At 40.3% G+C, this 14472-nt stretch overlaps 1 protein-coding gene and 1 long non-coding RNA gene across 2 annotated transcripts; both read right to left on the reverse strand.

Moving 5' to 3' along the window:
- Positions 1-4483: 4483 nt before the first annotated feature.
- LOC104273690 lies at positions 4484-6179 on the reverse strand. Its single transcript, XR_717816.1, has 3 exons — positions 6103-6179; positions 5773-5913; positions 4484-5176 (listed from the first exon to the last, which is right to left on the reverse strand). It is a non-coding gene; the product is annotated as an uncharacterized LOC104273690 (long non-coding RNA).
- On the reverse strand, positions 4484-10015 carry LOC104273692 (ubiquitin-conjugating enzyme E2 N; the record flags this gene model as incomplete). The annotated part of the gene is made up of 4 exons (XM_009869093.1): positions 4484-5176; positions 5773-5913; positions 6103-6349; positions 9998-10015. Coding segments are annotated over 4 exons (447 nt in total), but the record flags the coding sequence as incomplete, so codon positions are not given.
- Positions 10016-14472: the final 4457 nt, after the last annotated feature.

Raw genomic sequence — 14472 nt, forward strand, 5'->3', positions numbered from 1 at the left:
CAACAGCCACAAGCATGTCCTGGCTTGAGGCAATCTGAGTGTTATGGGCTGTGCACAACCCAGAACAGCACTCGATTTTCTGTCCCTAAATAAGCAGGAAATGCCATTCAAAGAGCTGCTTTAGGAGGTTAGAGACCCCTGAGCCTGGCTGCATGATCAGCTGCTGTTTGTATGCTGGCCCACACCAAGCTTTCAGCAGCTCCCAATGGCAGCATCAGTTCCCAATAGCTTTCCCTCATTATTTGTTACCACCAATTCCCATGGATGGACACTGAGGGCATCAGTCTTTCCTGCTTTCTGGGTACACCACTAGCAAAACCTGCCTTTGAAGAATGCAGGCAAACATCCACATCAGCTGAAGAAAGGAAAGTTAACATTACAATTAACTGTCTTCTGAGATGAGCCTGCCTTTACTAATTACGCATGAGGCGTAAGACCATAGACCCCATCTATAAATTTATTGGTGCCCATCCTAAGCCTTCAGTGTTACCTGTAATAGCAAGGAGATGGGAAGGTCCCAGCAACAGGGCTTCTGAAGGCACAGCAGGTATTCGGGCTGAGATGAGCACATATGCTACAGCAAGCAACTGACCATCACACACAAAATCTTGCAGATTTGTAGGTGACTTTGCAAGCCTGTCTACAGCAATTGGGAACATCTGAACTTGGGTACCAGTCGGGCAGGGAGGTGCAGATTCAACCTGAACCAAAAATACTCCGTCACAGCAGCTCTCAAGATGAGTCCAGCCTACACCAGAGTATCTGAAACAATTCTGCAAGAAGTACTCCAGTTCAGAGACTAGTTTCCCATGTGAAATAATTTATGTTTTTCTTTCTTTAAAAAAAAAATAGTAGCAAAACTCTGTTACCTGCCACACTTCCATCGCTCTCATGCTCTGGGAAGGCTCATGCAGTGTGATACGTGGAACCTACGGGTACTGTACCTCCCCCTGCTCTCTACCTTGAGAAGGATTCTGGGGTATTCAGTATCTCAATGATGGGCTGATCAACAGTGACAACTCCCCAGCAATAACTGGCGCTACCCAAATGAGTTATCATCTTAGGGCATAATTCCTTTTCCTGACACCAGTCAGCCATCCACTGTGTGGTGTTAAGGCAACAGCTTCCACCACCCTTCAAATCAGAGCAGTTTTCTGCCCTGCAGACAAAGAGAAGACAGGCTACTTGCTCATACTTGCTTACAAAAGCAAACAACACAGATAAAGCAGTTACAATGGCTTGATGCCACTCTTCTAATGTACTTTGGTGCAACACAGGCACTTGCTTTAAAATCTTGCTGCATGCTTTGGCAGGAAAGATTGCAACACATGGTATGAAATCCTTCACAGCATCCCCTGGGCTTGTGTGCTACAAGCAGTCCCCTCTGATGGCTTTAGGGCAGAAGTGTTGCTCTTCTCTCCCCATGTGAGAGAGGAAAAAAAAAAGCCACAATTGTCAAGTTATGAGAGAAGTTATCAATGTTTACCTTCCTTATTTTAACAGATGTTAAGTGCTTATATTGCACACCGATGGCAGCCCACTAAATGAAGCTCCGTGTCTATGCAATGAATAACCACTCTTCCTTTTATTTCAGTGTCATATTACATTACAGTCAACACGTTATTGACAAAACCTACCAGACATTTTACTTTAAGAGTAACTCTCAAAAAAAAACCCAAAAAGGAACGTACATAAAATCAAGATGTCACAATTTTTGATGTTACTAGTCCATTAAGTCGTTTCACAATAATCTCAGTGTGTTGGAAATACACTTCACTGAAAGCTAGAGAAGCAACATTTCACTTAGTTTAGGCTGAAGTTGGCGAAGATACAAAACCCTTGTTCCACCAGCTCCCAGCAATCATACACTTTGCACCCGTGACAGAATATGGCTACACGTTAGACCACCACTGAATGGTTATTCACAAATAAAAGCCTTCCAAATCCTCCTCTCACCTAAAGGAAACTACTGCAAAAGTATTTTGCATGTGTAGTTTCAGAGCCCCTGTGAAAACTCAGGCTCAACAACTACACGGTTACTATCCAGACACTAAGGTATAAAATATAGTGTCATCACTCGTGCTCAGGATTTCAGGCCACATAGCACCAGCAGGGTAGAGGAGGAAACACATTTATTTTAAGTCTACTGTAAATTTACCCAATGGACATCCACTAAAAACAGAGATAAAACTAAGCCTCCTCAAAGATAGCTGCATTGCTAATGAGGAGATGTAACAGATCTAACTTTTAGTTTCAGATAATGGATGTGAATACACACCTGCTTGAGTAAAAAGTTCTGTCTGACTTGTCTTCAAAGAATTTAGCTCAGAAGTTTCATACATTCTTCAGCATAAGATAGGATGAAATTCCCAGCTTGGCTTTACAAAGGGCTCTTAAATCAGGTTTAAAAGTTAAATACATATTATTTAACACAGATCACCAACTTTAAAAGGATTAAAGTATTCTAAATAGACCACACAACAAATAAAATTTAGTTTTAAGGAAGACCACTTTAAGTTTCCTTCATTACAGCTACCATTTGAAAATACTCTAAAGAGTTTTAAAATACAGTATGTTACCTATCCTTTTACACTATTAATTTCAGATATACCCTCCCTATGGACTCCCTATGTTTACACTCAAAACAGCATGGACTCCTTCAATAAAATCTCAAATTTGCGAAGTTAAAAAAAAGAACCCAGACACACACTGGCTACTGTGTAACCCAACAGCTCTACATTTATTCAGTCACTAGCAAACAGAGGTGGAGGATTTTTTTTCTGCAAATGCATTAACAATATTCCATCATGAACTTACTGGGTTTTAATTACATGCCCTGACAAGCTGCCAACGCTCACCGAGTTTGAAGCCCTGAGCACGCCAACACCTCCCCATCTGCTGCACGACCTCGGGTCTGGATTCATCCCACTTCGTCTGAAATTGGCAGTACCAGCTCAGGTCCTGTTTCTCTACCTCTGGAAGGGAAAAACCACTTTCAAAGGGGGTGCGTGGGTGGGTCTCACTGTCCTCTGGGGGTGCCACTCGTCTTCCTAGAGCTGGAGCTGAGGAAAGCCGCACGTGTAGCTTAAGGTAAAGCTCTGAGAGCCAGGGGAAGCGAATCCAGGGTCTCTGGCACAGCTCACGTGCCCTCAGCTGCCTCCCACACAAGTTGCCCCTGGGAATGGCACGTAGGGGTGAGATGCCAGCTAAACCCAAATGTGCCCATTTGTCAGGAGAGGGCAGGGTTAAGGGCATTTACCCACTCTGAAGAACAAACAATTAGTTACAAGCCCCGAATGCAACTCTGGCTTACATTCAACATGAAATTTTTTTTCACAAAAAAAAAGTTAGAATTCTGAACCAAGCTCCAACTATGTTACAAAGAGTAGCACTTAGAGGGACAAGACCAGTTACTAACCACCGAAAGCACTGTCTGTTGGAAAATGTAGTTTTAATAGATATTCTTCATCTTACATAAGAGCACAATAAATACACCACATTCTATAGAAACTTCAGGTGACATCAGAGTAAGAAGAGGTGAAAGAAGGAGAATACCAACAGACTACATAACCATACCCCTGGAACTGCATGAAAAAACACTCCCTACAGCAACCACTACAAGTTGTTGTTGATACACTTCAGGTTGGCCTCGCCAAATGCTTTTAAGCTTTTTTAATTATTTTTTTTTTTTTGGTGAGGCAAAGGGCTTGGGAGGGGAGAGGGAAAGAATAGGGGTACAAGAAATTAAGGGAAGCAATCAAGATGGGATCCCAGAAGAAGATACTGGACTCCCAGACTTGACGCATACAAAGAAAAACAAGGATGAGAAGTTAAGTTTTGAATCACTTTCCTTCCCTCCAATAAAGAAGCTCTGTGCTATTTAAGCAGACCGGTTGCTCAAGCAAGTAGCTTAATAAGGCTTGTAGAGAAAACCAGTGGTACGAGGCGCTAGCTGTAAGTGGTTAGGTAAATGTCAGTCGAGACACAAGCTGGCTGTAACAGTGGTTCCACACACCGGTATTTCACATTGATAGAGGGCAGGAATTAAAGAAGCTTGAAAACTGTGCAGCCTAATGTACGATGGCAATCAGCAAAGAGAAGTTACGCACATACTCAGAATTAGTGCTGTCATTTGCTCTCAACCTCCGACTCGATTACAGTTATTTCCATGAAAATGCATAGCAATGCATTAAAAAATTACTGTTACAGTGGTTACATCAGAGACTTGTTTCTAAAAGTCACTCCAAAAGGAATTTCATAGTAAATTGGCCAGGTAAAGTCACCCACAAAACACAAACTAATCAAAAACGTCAGCAAACAGAAGCAAAACATATCTTGTGAATTCTACCTCCTTACTCTTTTACTTGTCAGACTGATGAAAGATAAATTGTCAGTCCTGGTTTCAATTTTTTTTTTTTTTTAAAATACGATTGTCACATTAGAGAAATGAAAACACAGCAAAATAAACTGTACAAAGGCAAAGTAGAATAACAAAAAATATTTTACTAAAACATAAGATTTACAGGAGATTTTCCAGACAAGCCATACAAAATGGTCACAAGCTTTTTCTTGGAGGGATTTTTTTCTACACTTGACAGCAGAATCACAATATTATTAGTGAAGGTGATGGATGTTTTTTTTAAATGTTCCCACTTTTTGTTCAAACAATGAAGCTTGTCCATCTACAGCGTCTAAGTTAGACTGGGCTAGAGGGTATATTCTAAAGTATAACTGGTTAGCTGCTTTTACCAATGCAATTAGCATCACCATAAAAAGGGAGGAGGAGCCCACAAAATTAAAACAAAAAGCCCCACAGCTAACCCTGCCTACCTTCATTCACAGTGCTTATACTTAAACCATGGTGGGAAAAATGATTAAAAGCAGAGATGTGCTACTGCTTTCAAACAATTTCACAACAATCCAGATGATACTTCTAGCCTCTGCTCATGCGGTACAATAGTGAATTAGGACAAGACACAGATTTGCTAATGTGCATTTAATCACCAAAGGACTGAAGATGTCTGGGCTTTTATTCTGTAATGTTTCTAAGACTGTGTCCATTAAATGCAAACAAAAAAAGGAAGAGGTCTTGGCAGAACAGGAGAAGTGATGCACACTTGATGTTCAAAGCGCATTTAAATATTATTCATGGCATATAGCCTAGTCCATGCTCTGGCTGTAAAGAAAAAGAAACGCATTTAAGAAAAGACACATTTTTCAGGCTTTATTAGAGCAATCTTAAATACTTATTTCTCCAAGATCACTTTTACACCACTGCTGCAAGTACACAAAGTTTATCATTTTGAGTGCCAGCAGCTGTCAAGGTCTGTATATTATAGAAGTGGTCTGACTGCAGCGGATTCAAAAGCGAAGAGGCATAAAGCAGTAATTCTTTCAATTCTTTACAGCCTGCAACAGAAGCAGGTATTGAGGAGATGCACTTTCTGAAACCAGATAATCCATTCCTTAAGCTTTAGAGCAAAAGCAGTGGTGTGTACTTTTATTCTATAACTCCAAATTGGACACGCTTGCAATTTCAGAACATGGAAACTCCAGATAAAACAGACCAGAGAGCTTTTCTTCCAGCGAGCCTCACAGACTTGAAAACAGACCACTGCAGCCACATTCAGGGTACTCAGACTATGACTGCAATAATTGTTTCTGCAAGTTGGCAGGCATAAAACAAGATGTCAGAATTTACCTCCTCTGACCAATTAGCAATCAGCTACTTCCTAAAGCTAGGGGAAAAAAAAAAAGTCTAAGATACATCACCTGTTTCTATGGCTTGGGCTTCATTGGTCTTCCATTGCTCAGCTACATCATTTGCTAGTGGATCATCTGGATTGGGAGCGCTTAACAAAGCCTGGATTGATAGCAGAACTGTACGAATCTGCAAAGCTGGGGACCATTTATCTGAAGAAACATTTACAGCAGGATGAAATATCATATTCACCATAACCCAAAGAAACAACAAGTTTCCCCTCTCCCAGGTTAAAGAATACGCAAGGTATTCTTCAAAACAAATGACATCTCTTTTTAGGGTCAATTTACAAGTTTCTGTACTTCGCAAGATCGAAAGAAAGGAAACAAGGTAGCACTTACCTTTCAAAATATCTAAACATATTCTTCCCAGCTTGTCTACGTTAGGATGATAAATTTTGGTCATGAAACGTACTTTCGGAGCTGCCATTGGGTATTCTTCTGGAAGAAATAGTTCAAGTTTAAATGTCCCACCCTCAAAGGGGGAATCCTGCGGACCTGCAATGACCACATGAAAATAACGTGCGTTGCTTTCATCCGGCTCCGCTTTTATCCCAGGGACTGGCTCTGCCAGCAAGCGCTGGGTTTCCTAGAAAAATAAGAAGCAGCAATGTAACACACACAACCCATCTAAAAGAAACACGATCTGCGTAAGCAAGCACGTGAGCTCACAGCTTATGAGCTATTTGCCTACATCCACAGAAACAGTGTTAGAGAAATGTCTTCAAGTCAAAGATCATCTGCAAGAAAGGCAGCAAGGATGTGGTAAGTTGGTACACATCTCCTTTTCGATCCCTCAACTGCTATAATAATGGCTGCTTCTACAGTGCAAGGTAAAACAACCATTAAGTTGTCGTCAAATTTCTTAACTTTTGATTAAACTACTGCCAAGCTGTTATTTTTTTCAATATACTTCAAAGGACTTCAAAGATCACCACAAGGAAAATACCCAAAGCATTTCCCATTCTACCTTAAACAGAAAATCCCATAAATGAAAAGCAAAAGGGGTTAATTGCTCACAGAACACACCCAAGCTTTATTCTAACAAGAGTGGACTCACTTTTTAAAATGAACATTTATGCTGGAATCAGATTCGACTTCAAAGAACCGCTACTCTGCTGCAGCACTGAAAGTGGTTTTAAGGGATTTTTGTGTATTTGTGCAAAAATAGCTTTGGTGTGAGCACTATGAGCCTACCACATTTAAAGCCACCCTAATAAGCAGCAGAGGGCAGGCAAGCTGCTCTGTAAGCAGCAAAATCCAGGAGATTTGTATTCTTCGTTGCTCAATTCTTCCTGCCTACTCCAGCACCCCGACCTCAGGCACCACAGCTAAGAGCTGCCACGTTCTGACCCTCCATCCTGCTCCTGCAGGGAGCAGACAGAGCAACCCGCTCCTGTACCTCTTCCCCTCTCCTGTGCCACCAGTCTTCACAATTCCTCCAGCTCCCTCTTATAAAACGGAACCCAAGGCCAAAAAGGGTGAAAGGACATTCCACCGGGACAAGAAGCCCTGCAGAAGCCTCATTTCCTCAGATAATTTTAGCCCCATTTCCTGCTTTTCCTCTAACTTGTTTTTACTACATACAGTTAATTTTTTCACCAGCCTTCTATCTCAGCTTTCCCAAAGAAAAAAAAAATATCCTGTTTCTGCTGATGAAAAACAGTAACTTGTAAGTGTAATATTAAATTCTTATTTTATTTTTATAGCATATTTATTCTATGTGCCTACAATAGCACTAATACAAACACAAAATAGACACTATTGCCTCCAATTGGCTTAATACATCCTTCAAGCATAACTGAACTGTTACAATGCCATAATTTTGTTGAAATAAATTTACACAGCACTTAAGTGACATGGCTGTCTTGATGCAGCTAAGTAACGCCCCACTTTAGGAAAAAATTGTCAGTATATAATAGAAAGAAGTGAAGTCACAGTAATTCATGCCAAAATCCAGTTATTCGTCTCAAAATTGTCAAGGTCCTACAAATCATAATATTGAAGTTATTACTACGTACAAAACCAAACAAATATATATATGGTCTAACTCTTTGTTGTAACTACATTATTGCCTACTCATCTGCATAGGCATCAGCTGCCAATGCCGCTTACACACCTAACTGGAAGCTTCTTAGAACTGTCTACACTCACTTCTGCAAGTGTATTTTACATGCTACACATAAATTTATAGCATACTCAGAAATCTGCTAGCTATTTACTTGTACAGTAAGTCTGTAGAAAATCAGTTACAACGAATGTTTAAAGCTTTACTTCAGTGGTATGAAGAAACTATAGATTACCCCTGTAAATGCATAAAACATTCTCCATTTCTTTCAGCAAGTTTTCAGTGTAAGTGCTGCTGCCACAGGTAAATGGGACAAGTTGTATTTCTACCTATGAAGGACCATATACTTATTACAGTTTGACAGTTTTGGCAGAGGAAAGAGCACCTTACGCCAAATACAAACTGATACAGCAAGCCAACCTGAAATTAAGAAAGAAAGAATTTAACAAGACGACCTGATTTTTTAAACTTGTTCACAGCTGCTACCACTTAGAGTTTGCCAGATACATACTAGCAGGCAGACCCTGGGTTTGGTTCTTCTGAGCATGTTCAAAATTAAGACGCTTTTTTTTTTTTTTTAAAATATTAAAGGTAACACATTCTAATAGCTGGGCTGACCGCAGCAGCGTCTAGCCTCGACCCAGTCACTCTAGCCCCCAGACTGCCTCCCCAGTTAGACCAGCATGCTGACTGTAACCATACCAGGACAGCCAATCCTGGCTTAAAATAACCCAGACTCAGCAGTTCTCCAGCAGCAGCATCAGCACTTCTACCTGCCAGCGTAACCGGGGGACGGGCGTCTGTCTGCAAGCTGTACATTCTGCCACTAAAAACCATTTGTCAATAAACAATGAGAGAGCCCACGTACGAGAAAAAATGATTCTTTTAATTGAGGTACCGCATTATGCTGAAGGGAGCTACACCACCGCTAGTACCTGTCGCGTTCAGAGAGCCCTTTAAGACCCTACGTGACGTGGATGCGGTTATCCTGCTATAAAACACAACGGAAAAAGGGAGCACGCAGGAAAGCATTTACGCTGCACACAGCTATGCTAGTGCTTAGGCTACTCAGCCACCACACAGGCCCCCTGTGGAACATGAATATTAGATGAAAAATGTTTCACGCAAGCACAGCTCACTTCCTGCGCCCTGCGTGTCACTCCACCACTCTCGGCAGAATTGAAGCTATTTTCAAAGAGAGATGAGGAGGAACCGTCTCAAGAAACCTGTGAGGGAACTGGCTGACATGCACCTTTCATACCCACCAAGCTCTGATGGAGCCACGGTGCCGAGAGAGCAAGAACCGGGCTCAACTCCTCCGACACGCACACAAAAAGAAAGGTCACCACTCCTGTGAACATACAGCACTACCATTTTTTGCAAAAGCTGAGAAGCAACCACGGTTCAGAAAAGGGATCTTTTTAAAACAGTATAACCCAGATAAGCTTGTTAGACTATGAAAAACACAGGAAAGATGCCATTTATTAAAAGAATGTGAAACGTTTGTACTTAAACGCATCAACACCACCTGCTAAATTCTGACAGTCCTTAAGGCTTTTGCCCTTCAATTATGAAGAAATTTATAAATATCTTCAATATATTAGAAAAGGAACAGAGAGTAATGAACCAAAGGGTAAGGTTTTAAAGTCTAAGCCTTTAAAACACTTAAACACACAAGTAGATCCAGTTCTAATGTGATAACTGGGACTTGAATTCTGCATTTTACAATAAGATGGCCAGTTAAAGACTGCTGATAGTAAAACCAATTTGATTTGCCATAAACCTTGGAGAAACAAGCCACATTTGAGAGAAACAGCTGTCAATACACAGGGCAACATGATGCACCAGGTCAGGAAACTGAACTGCTTAAGTTTAAGTTATTTTTAAAGCGTATATTATGGGGAAAAAAACAAAACAAAACAAAACAAACCACTCTGTAAGTCACTTACAAGAGAGTCATGAGATGTGGACTGAAACTACAAACAAGGAAACATTTAACTACGTGTTGATCTTATTTTGTAATTTTATATTACTTTCCCCAGAGGATGGTGACCCTATGAAAAAAACAGCTCTCAAATAGGTTTAAGGAAATAAAACACTTCTAATTAAACTTTTAACTTTCCACCTTCCTTAACTCATCAGGAAAATCAAGCATACACAAGATTTCACTTCCAGTATCTTTTTGGGCTGAGAAGTGAGCTTTGTGCAATCTGTTACTTATTGCTTTCTCCCCAAAACTGCCTTTGAATCCTTTGTCCAATTGCAACTTTTCTGTAAGTTTTGTATGCTCCATGGCTAAGGCAGAAACCAAGCTCAGTGCTACCAGATAGAAAGACATGAAGAACTCTGAAATGACATGCTGTTCAGCCAGTTTCTTCTAACCAAGTACGTACCATTCTTGCCTGACAGAAAATCCTGCCAACAAGGATAAAAAGAGATGAGACACACAAATATTAACATGTCACAGAAGAGAAGACAAAGTCACAGAAAGCCAAGTTTTGCAGTTCTGCTGCTCACAGTAAATGTTCTCACAACAGAACAGTGAATTTTGTCTTCCTGGGAATACAGATTTCCATCAAATAAGTGTTTCAGAACAGCACTTCATAGTGTTTCTTATTAGCTCTCCTCTAGCATACTTAAGTTTCACAGAGGAGATTGCGAGATGTGTCTTGAGCTCTAAAGCATTTAATGAACTATCTCATGCTCTTTCGGCAATTATTTCTATTTGTCATATTCTACAATGGTTTTAGACTGAGATGTCTTCTCACTCCTGCTTTTACTCAGCTTTTTCCAATTCCAAATTAATGCCATAATTTCCACTGACTAAAGAAAATTAATATACTCAAAACAAAGATGCATGCCCATCAGTACTTAAAAAAAAACAAACCACACTACAACAGTCATTCACAATTGGTCGTGTCCCCCACAATTTTATCATTCTTATTTTTAATTAAGTGATTAAAAAAACTACAGAAGCATCAAAGGTATTTTGACAAGCAAAAGCAAAGCTCTTACTAACACAGGTGGCCTGAAGTAAAGTGACAGATGATACGGATGGGACAGATGGTGTAGCTGACATTCTGCATAACTATTCTTCTATGAAGACATTAAATTGAAAACTAATTGTACCCAAGGATGGAGAAACCCTCAACCTGTTTTTGCAGTAACTCACAAGGACAAGAAGCCTCAGGAAGAGAAAGTGCCATGATCTTTAGAAGAGACCAGCAGAAGAGGAGGTGGGAGCAAGGGTTTTTCAGGTTGCCAAGACTGAGATGCCACACAAACACAAGAGATGGATTTGCAGGAGAGTGTTTTATTCTCTGAGCTTTTGCTTGGTTATCCCGCTTTCACTGGAAGGAGGGAAAAAAAAGTTACTGAAAAGCTGACATAACCACCACGATTCATTCTCCTGCTTCATACACCCAGAATAAGACCTTTCTTTGAGAAAGTAAACTGAATAACCCAGAAGATGCTTCCATACAGACATGCACAAAAATCTATCGTTAGGGCATATGGAGATAGGAACAAGCATACAAAGAGGGAATCCATCAGAAACATAGCACTACTTTAATCGCTTCCAGTCTTACAGAAGTGTTTAAAAAAGCCTCAGGCTGCCAAGGCCTCAGTCGAAACAACCAAAAAAACACCCCAAAAAACAGAGATTTCTGTATGCTACATTTTTGGAGAATAAAAAGCTACTTCAGAAGTCTTACTTGCTATCAGGCTAAGGCAGGGTCAAACAGTGGTATATTGAGCAAATAACTACAGTCACAAAACCCAAGTACGCAATCATTTGCAAAAAAAAAAACAAACCAAAACACACCCACACCCCAAACATTATTTCTTACGTAGCAGAGTCACTGCAGCTGACCTGAAACCTCTGAAGCTTCACCAGTCTGACAAATCCCACTCCAGTAGTGAAGGAAGAAATTGCCGCATGCAATTAAACATTTTTTTAGAGCTTTTTCACTGCTTTTTAGAACAGGGTACTACACTCTTTGCTTGGAAAAATAATCACGATTCTGTTTCCTGTACTACAGCAATAGTTAATCACCACAAATTTCATCCTGACTACTAAGGGATGAGGCTAAAAGTGTTCAGAACATATCAATACCTAACATCTACAAAATATGGGAACTTTAAGACTACTACTGTGTGAAGCTTGCTTGCTAAGCCAGTATGAACCAGCTCAAATAAGAAATCCAAGCTCTATGTCTTCAGCCAAACTTAGCAACTCAGCTGTCTGTATACTTGATTTCCTGACACCCACATCTTCTTATTTCACATTCAACATTATTGTTATACAGTTGCCTTCAATAAGTAAAAAATTCTGCATATTAATCTACAAGTTAAATACAGTAGTCTTCGGTGAGACATTACAACGGATGGAATACACTTTCTGACAGAATCTAACATGTCTTCTATTCGACATAACCCTTAATCAGCTGTGAAATCACCTGATGAAATTCATAAAATCCATTAGAACAAACAGACCTTAGAGAAATCCCAACACCTTACAGAGCCCAAACATTTTAAGCCAATAAATCAGCTGCCACTGCGTGAAGGAAGAAAAAAAGCCATGCTGCCTCTCCACTCCAACCTATCACGCACCTTCACTCCTGCCTATATAGCTGTCCCAACCTCACGGTGAAACATAGCACGTAGTCAATCTGGAAGAAATAAATAAAAACATAATAATCACACAAGAGAGAAGAGTCTCTGATGCAGCTCACCACATGTCCAAGCCAACAGCTGCGCCAACGAAAAGGAGGGTGCAAACACATGCTGTCAGAAGGATGGGAGAACAGACTGCTCCTTTTGGTGAAAGGGCTGGTTTAAAGAGTTGAGACTGCAGCATTAATCACACTAGCGTAACAGACTACTATTCTGCAACCAACCTAAAAAGGAGATGCATAGGCTACCTCCTCATTCCAAAGGAAGAAGCTTAACTACTAGCAGGGCTAATTTCAGTAACAGATGGTAAAGTGCTAAATTAAAGTCTTCATCCATATTTAAAAGTCTTAAACACCGACGACGCTATATATCTTACTTGTTATAAAGCTATCTACCAATCTTTTACAGCACTGAAACCACAGAAAAGCAACTTTATGACCAGCAGCTTTATGCTAGTACCTTAAGAAGAGAGGTAACATCATCAAGACTTCAAGAGGTCAACAGCATAATACTACACCTTTATGCAAAGTCTCAGGGGAATGATTCCTTCCCTGTATTTTCAGCAGCACATTGCAAGCTCATTTCTCTATGCAGTAGTCGAGTAATTCACTTTCAGCATCACTTACTAAGCTGGAGGTTGCACCCCTACACCCCAGAAGTGCTTTTAGACAGGATGTGGTAGACAACTTCAGACTCTGCAGATGATGTTGCAAATTAGAGTTTTTCAAGAAGAGATGACAGACTTAAAGTAAAAGCCACTAGCTCTGTTTTCTGCTATAGCTGAAATGATAACATTTATCACTTGGGGGGTACCACACATAGCAACTTATGTGGGAGAAGATGTGATGAGAAAAAAAAAAAAAAAGACGTATCTTTCAGTTTAACTGATTGCTCATCAGTCTCTTAAATATTTGCTTCCTAGGGGAGATCAGACATTTGCTGCCAAGTTCTCCAGGAAAATTTCTGAAGCATTTGAAAAGAAACTACTGGTAGCAAAAAACAAAGAGATTTTTTAATAAATGAATATTACACCTAGGTTTCACTCTCAATGACTAAAAGATAGTGCAAGTCCTTTACCTCATTCTTAACTGGCTTCAACTGTTGAGTTTACAACTGAGTTTTCTCCCCACCACTTCAGCATGGTTCTCAGCCCTTCTTGACCAACTTCACTTACATCTGTAACTACCTCCAGCTTCTCCTTTCCTCACAAAAGGCAACACTTGGCCCGAATAGGAAGCCCTAACTACTAGCAGCAGCTCTAATTTGTACAGTCACCCTTCCACACACCTCTATCATCAGTCTAAGCATTTGCAAAGTCAAACGACAAATGAGATCACAGAACTGATTTGGCTTAAGAAATAACTTCACTGTAGAGTTCTGAGCCAAATCAGTCTCTCTGTTCAAGTCTACTGCAGTGGCACAAAAACTTTGGTGCCAGCACAACCCAGGCTAAGTCTGTTTATACAGTAAGGCTGCGTTGAGCTACTAACCACAGACTAATCACCTTGAGAACTTCAGGTTAATCTTACTTCACTAGGTGGTAACTTTTCCACCTTGTGCTAGCTCTCTGCAAAAAAGACAGAAGTAGAACAGCAAATTTAGCATTTCAATTCAGACAACATACAGCATACATTTGTTTCATATTTTTTTTCTGATTGCAGGAAACCCCTGCTAGCTACTAGTGCCTTTATCATACAACTATGTGTAATAGTTTGGATTAATTTTGGGGTACAAAATACAAACTAAAAGGTCTCAGCTGCACAGGGCAAGATTTAAAGCAGCCTGTATCAGTACACAGACAAGTTACAATTACTTGCCAAATGGTAATTTCTTCTTGTTTTGTAGAGTGGGAGAGCGCACTGATCTTCTTCACCAAGAACTGGCAAGTTGCACACAAGAAGGTAAACCGCATGCATGCTTTTGCTTTGATTTTTTGAGGGGGAGGCAGTAGGAGAAAGTGAAAAGCATCA

This window comes from Apaloderma vittatum, unplaced genomic scaffold (assembly GCF_000703405.1).
Source record: "Apaloderma vittatum isolate BGI_N311 unplaced genomic scaffold, ASM70340v1 scaffold5945, whole genome shotgun sequence".
NCBI classification, from domain to species: Eukaryota; Metazoa; Chordata; class Aves; order Trogoniformes; family Trogonidae; genus Apaloderma; species Apaloderma vittatum.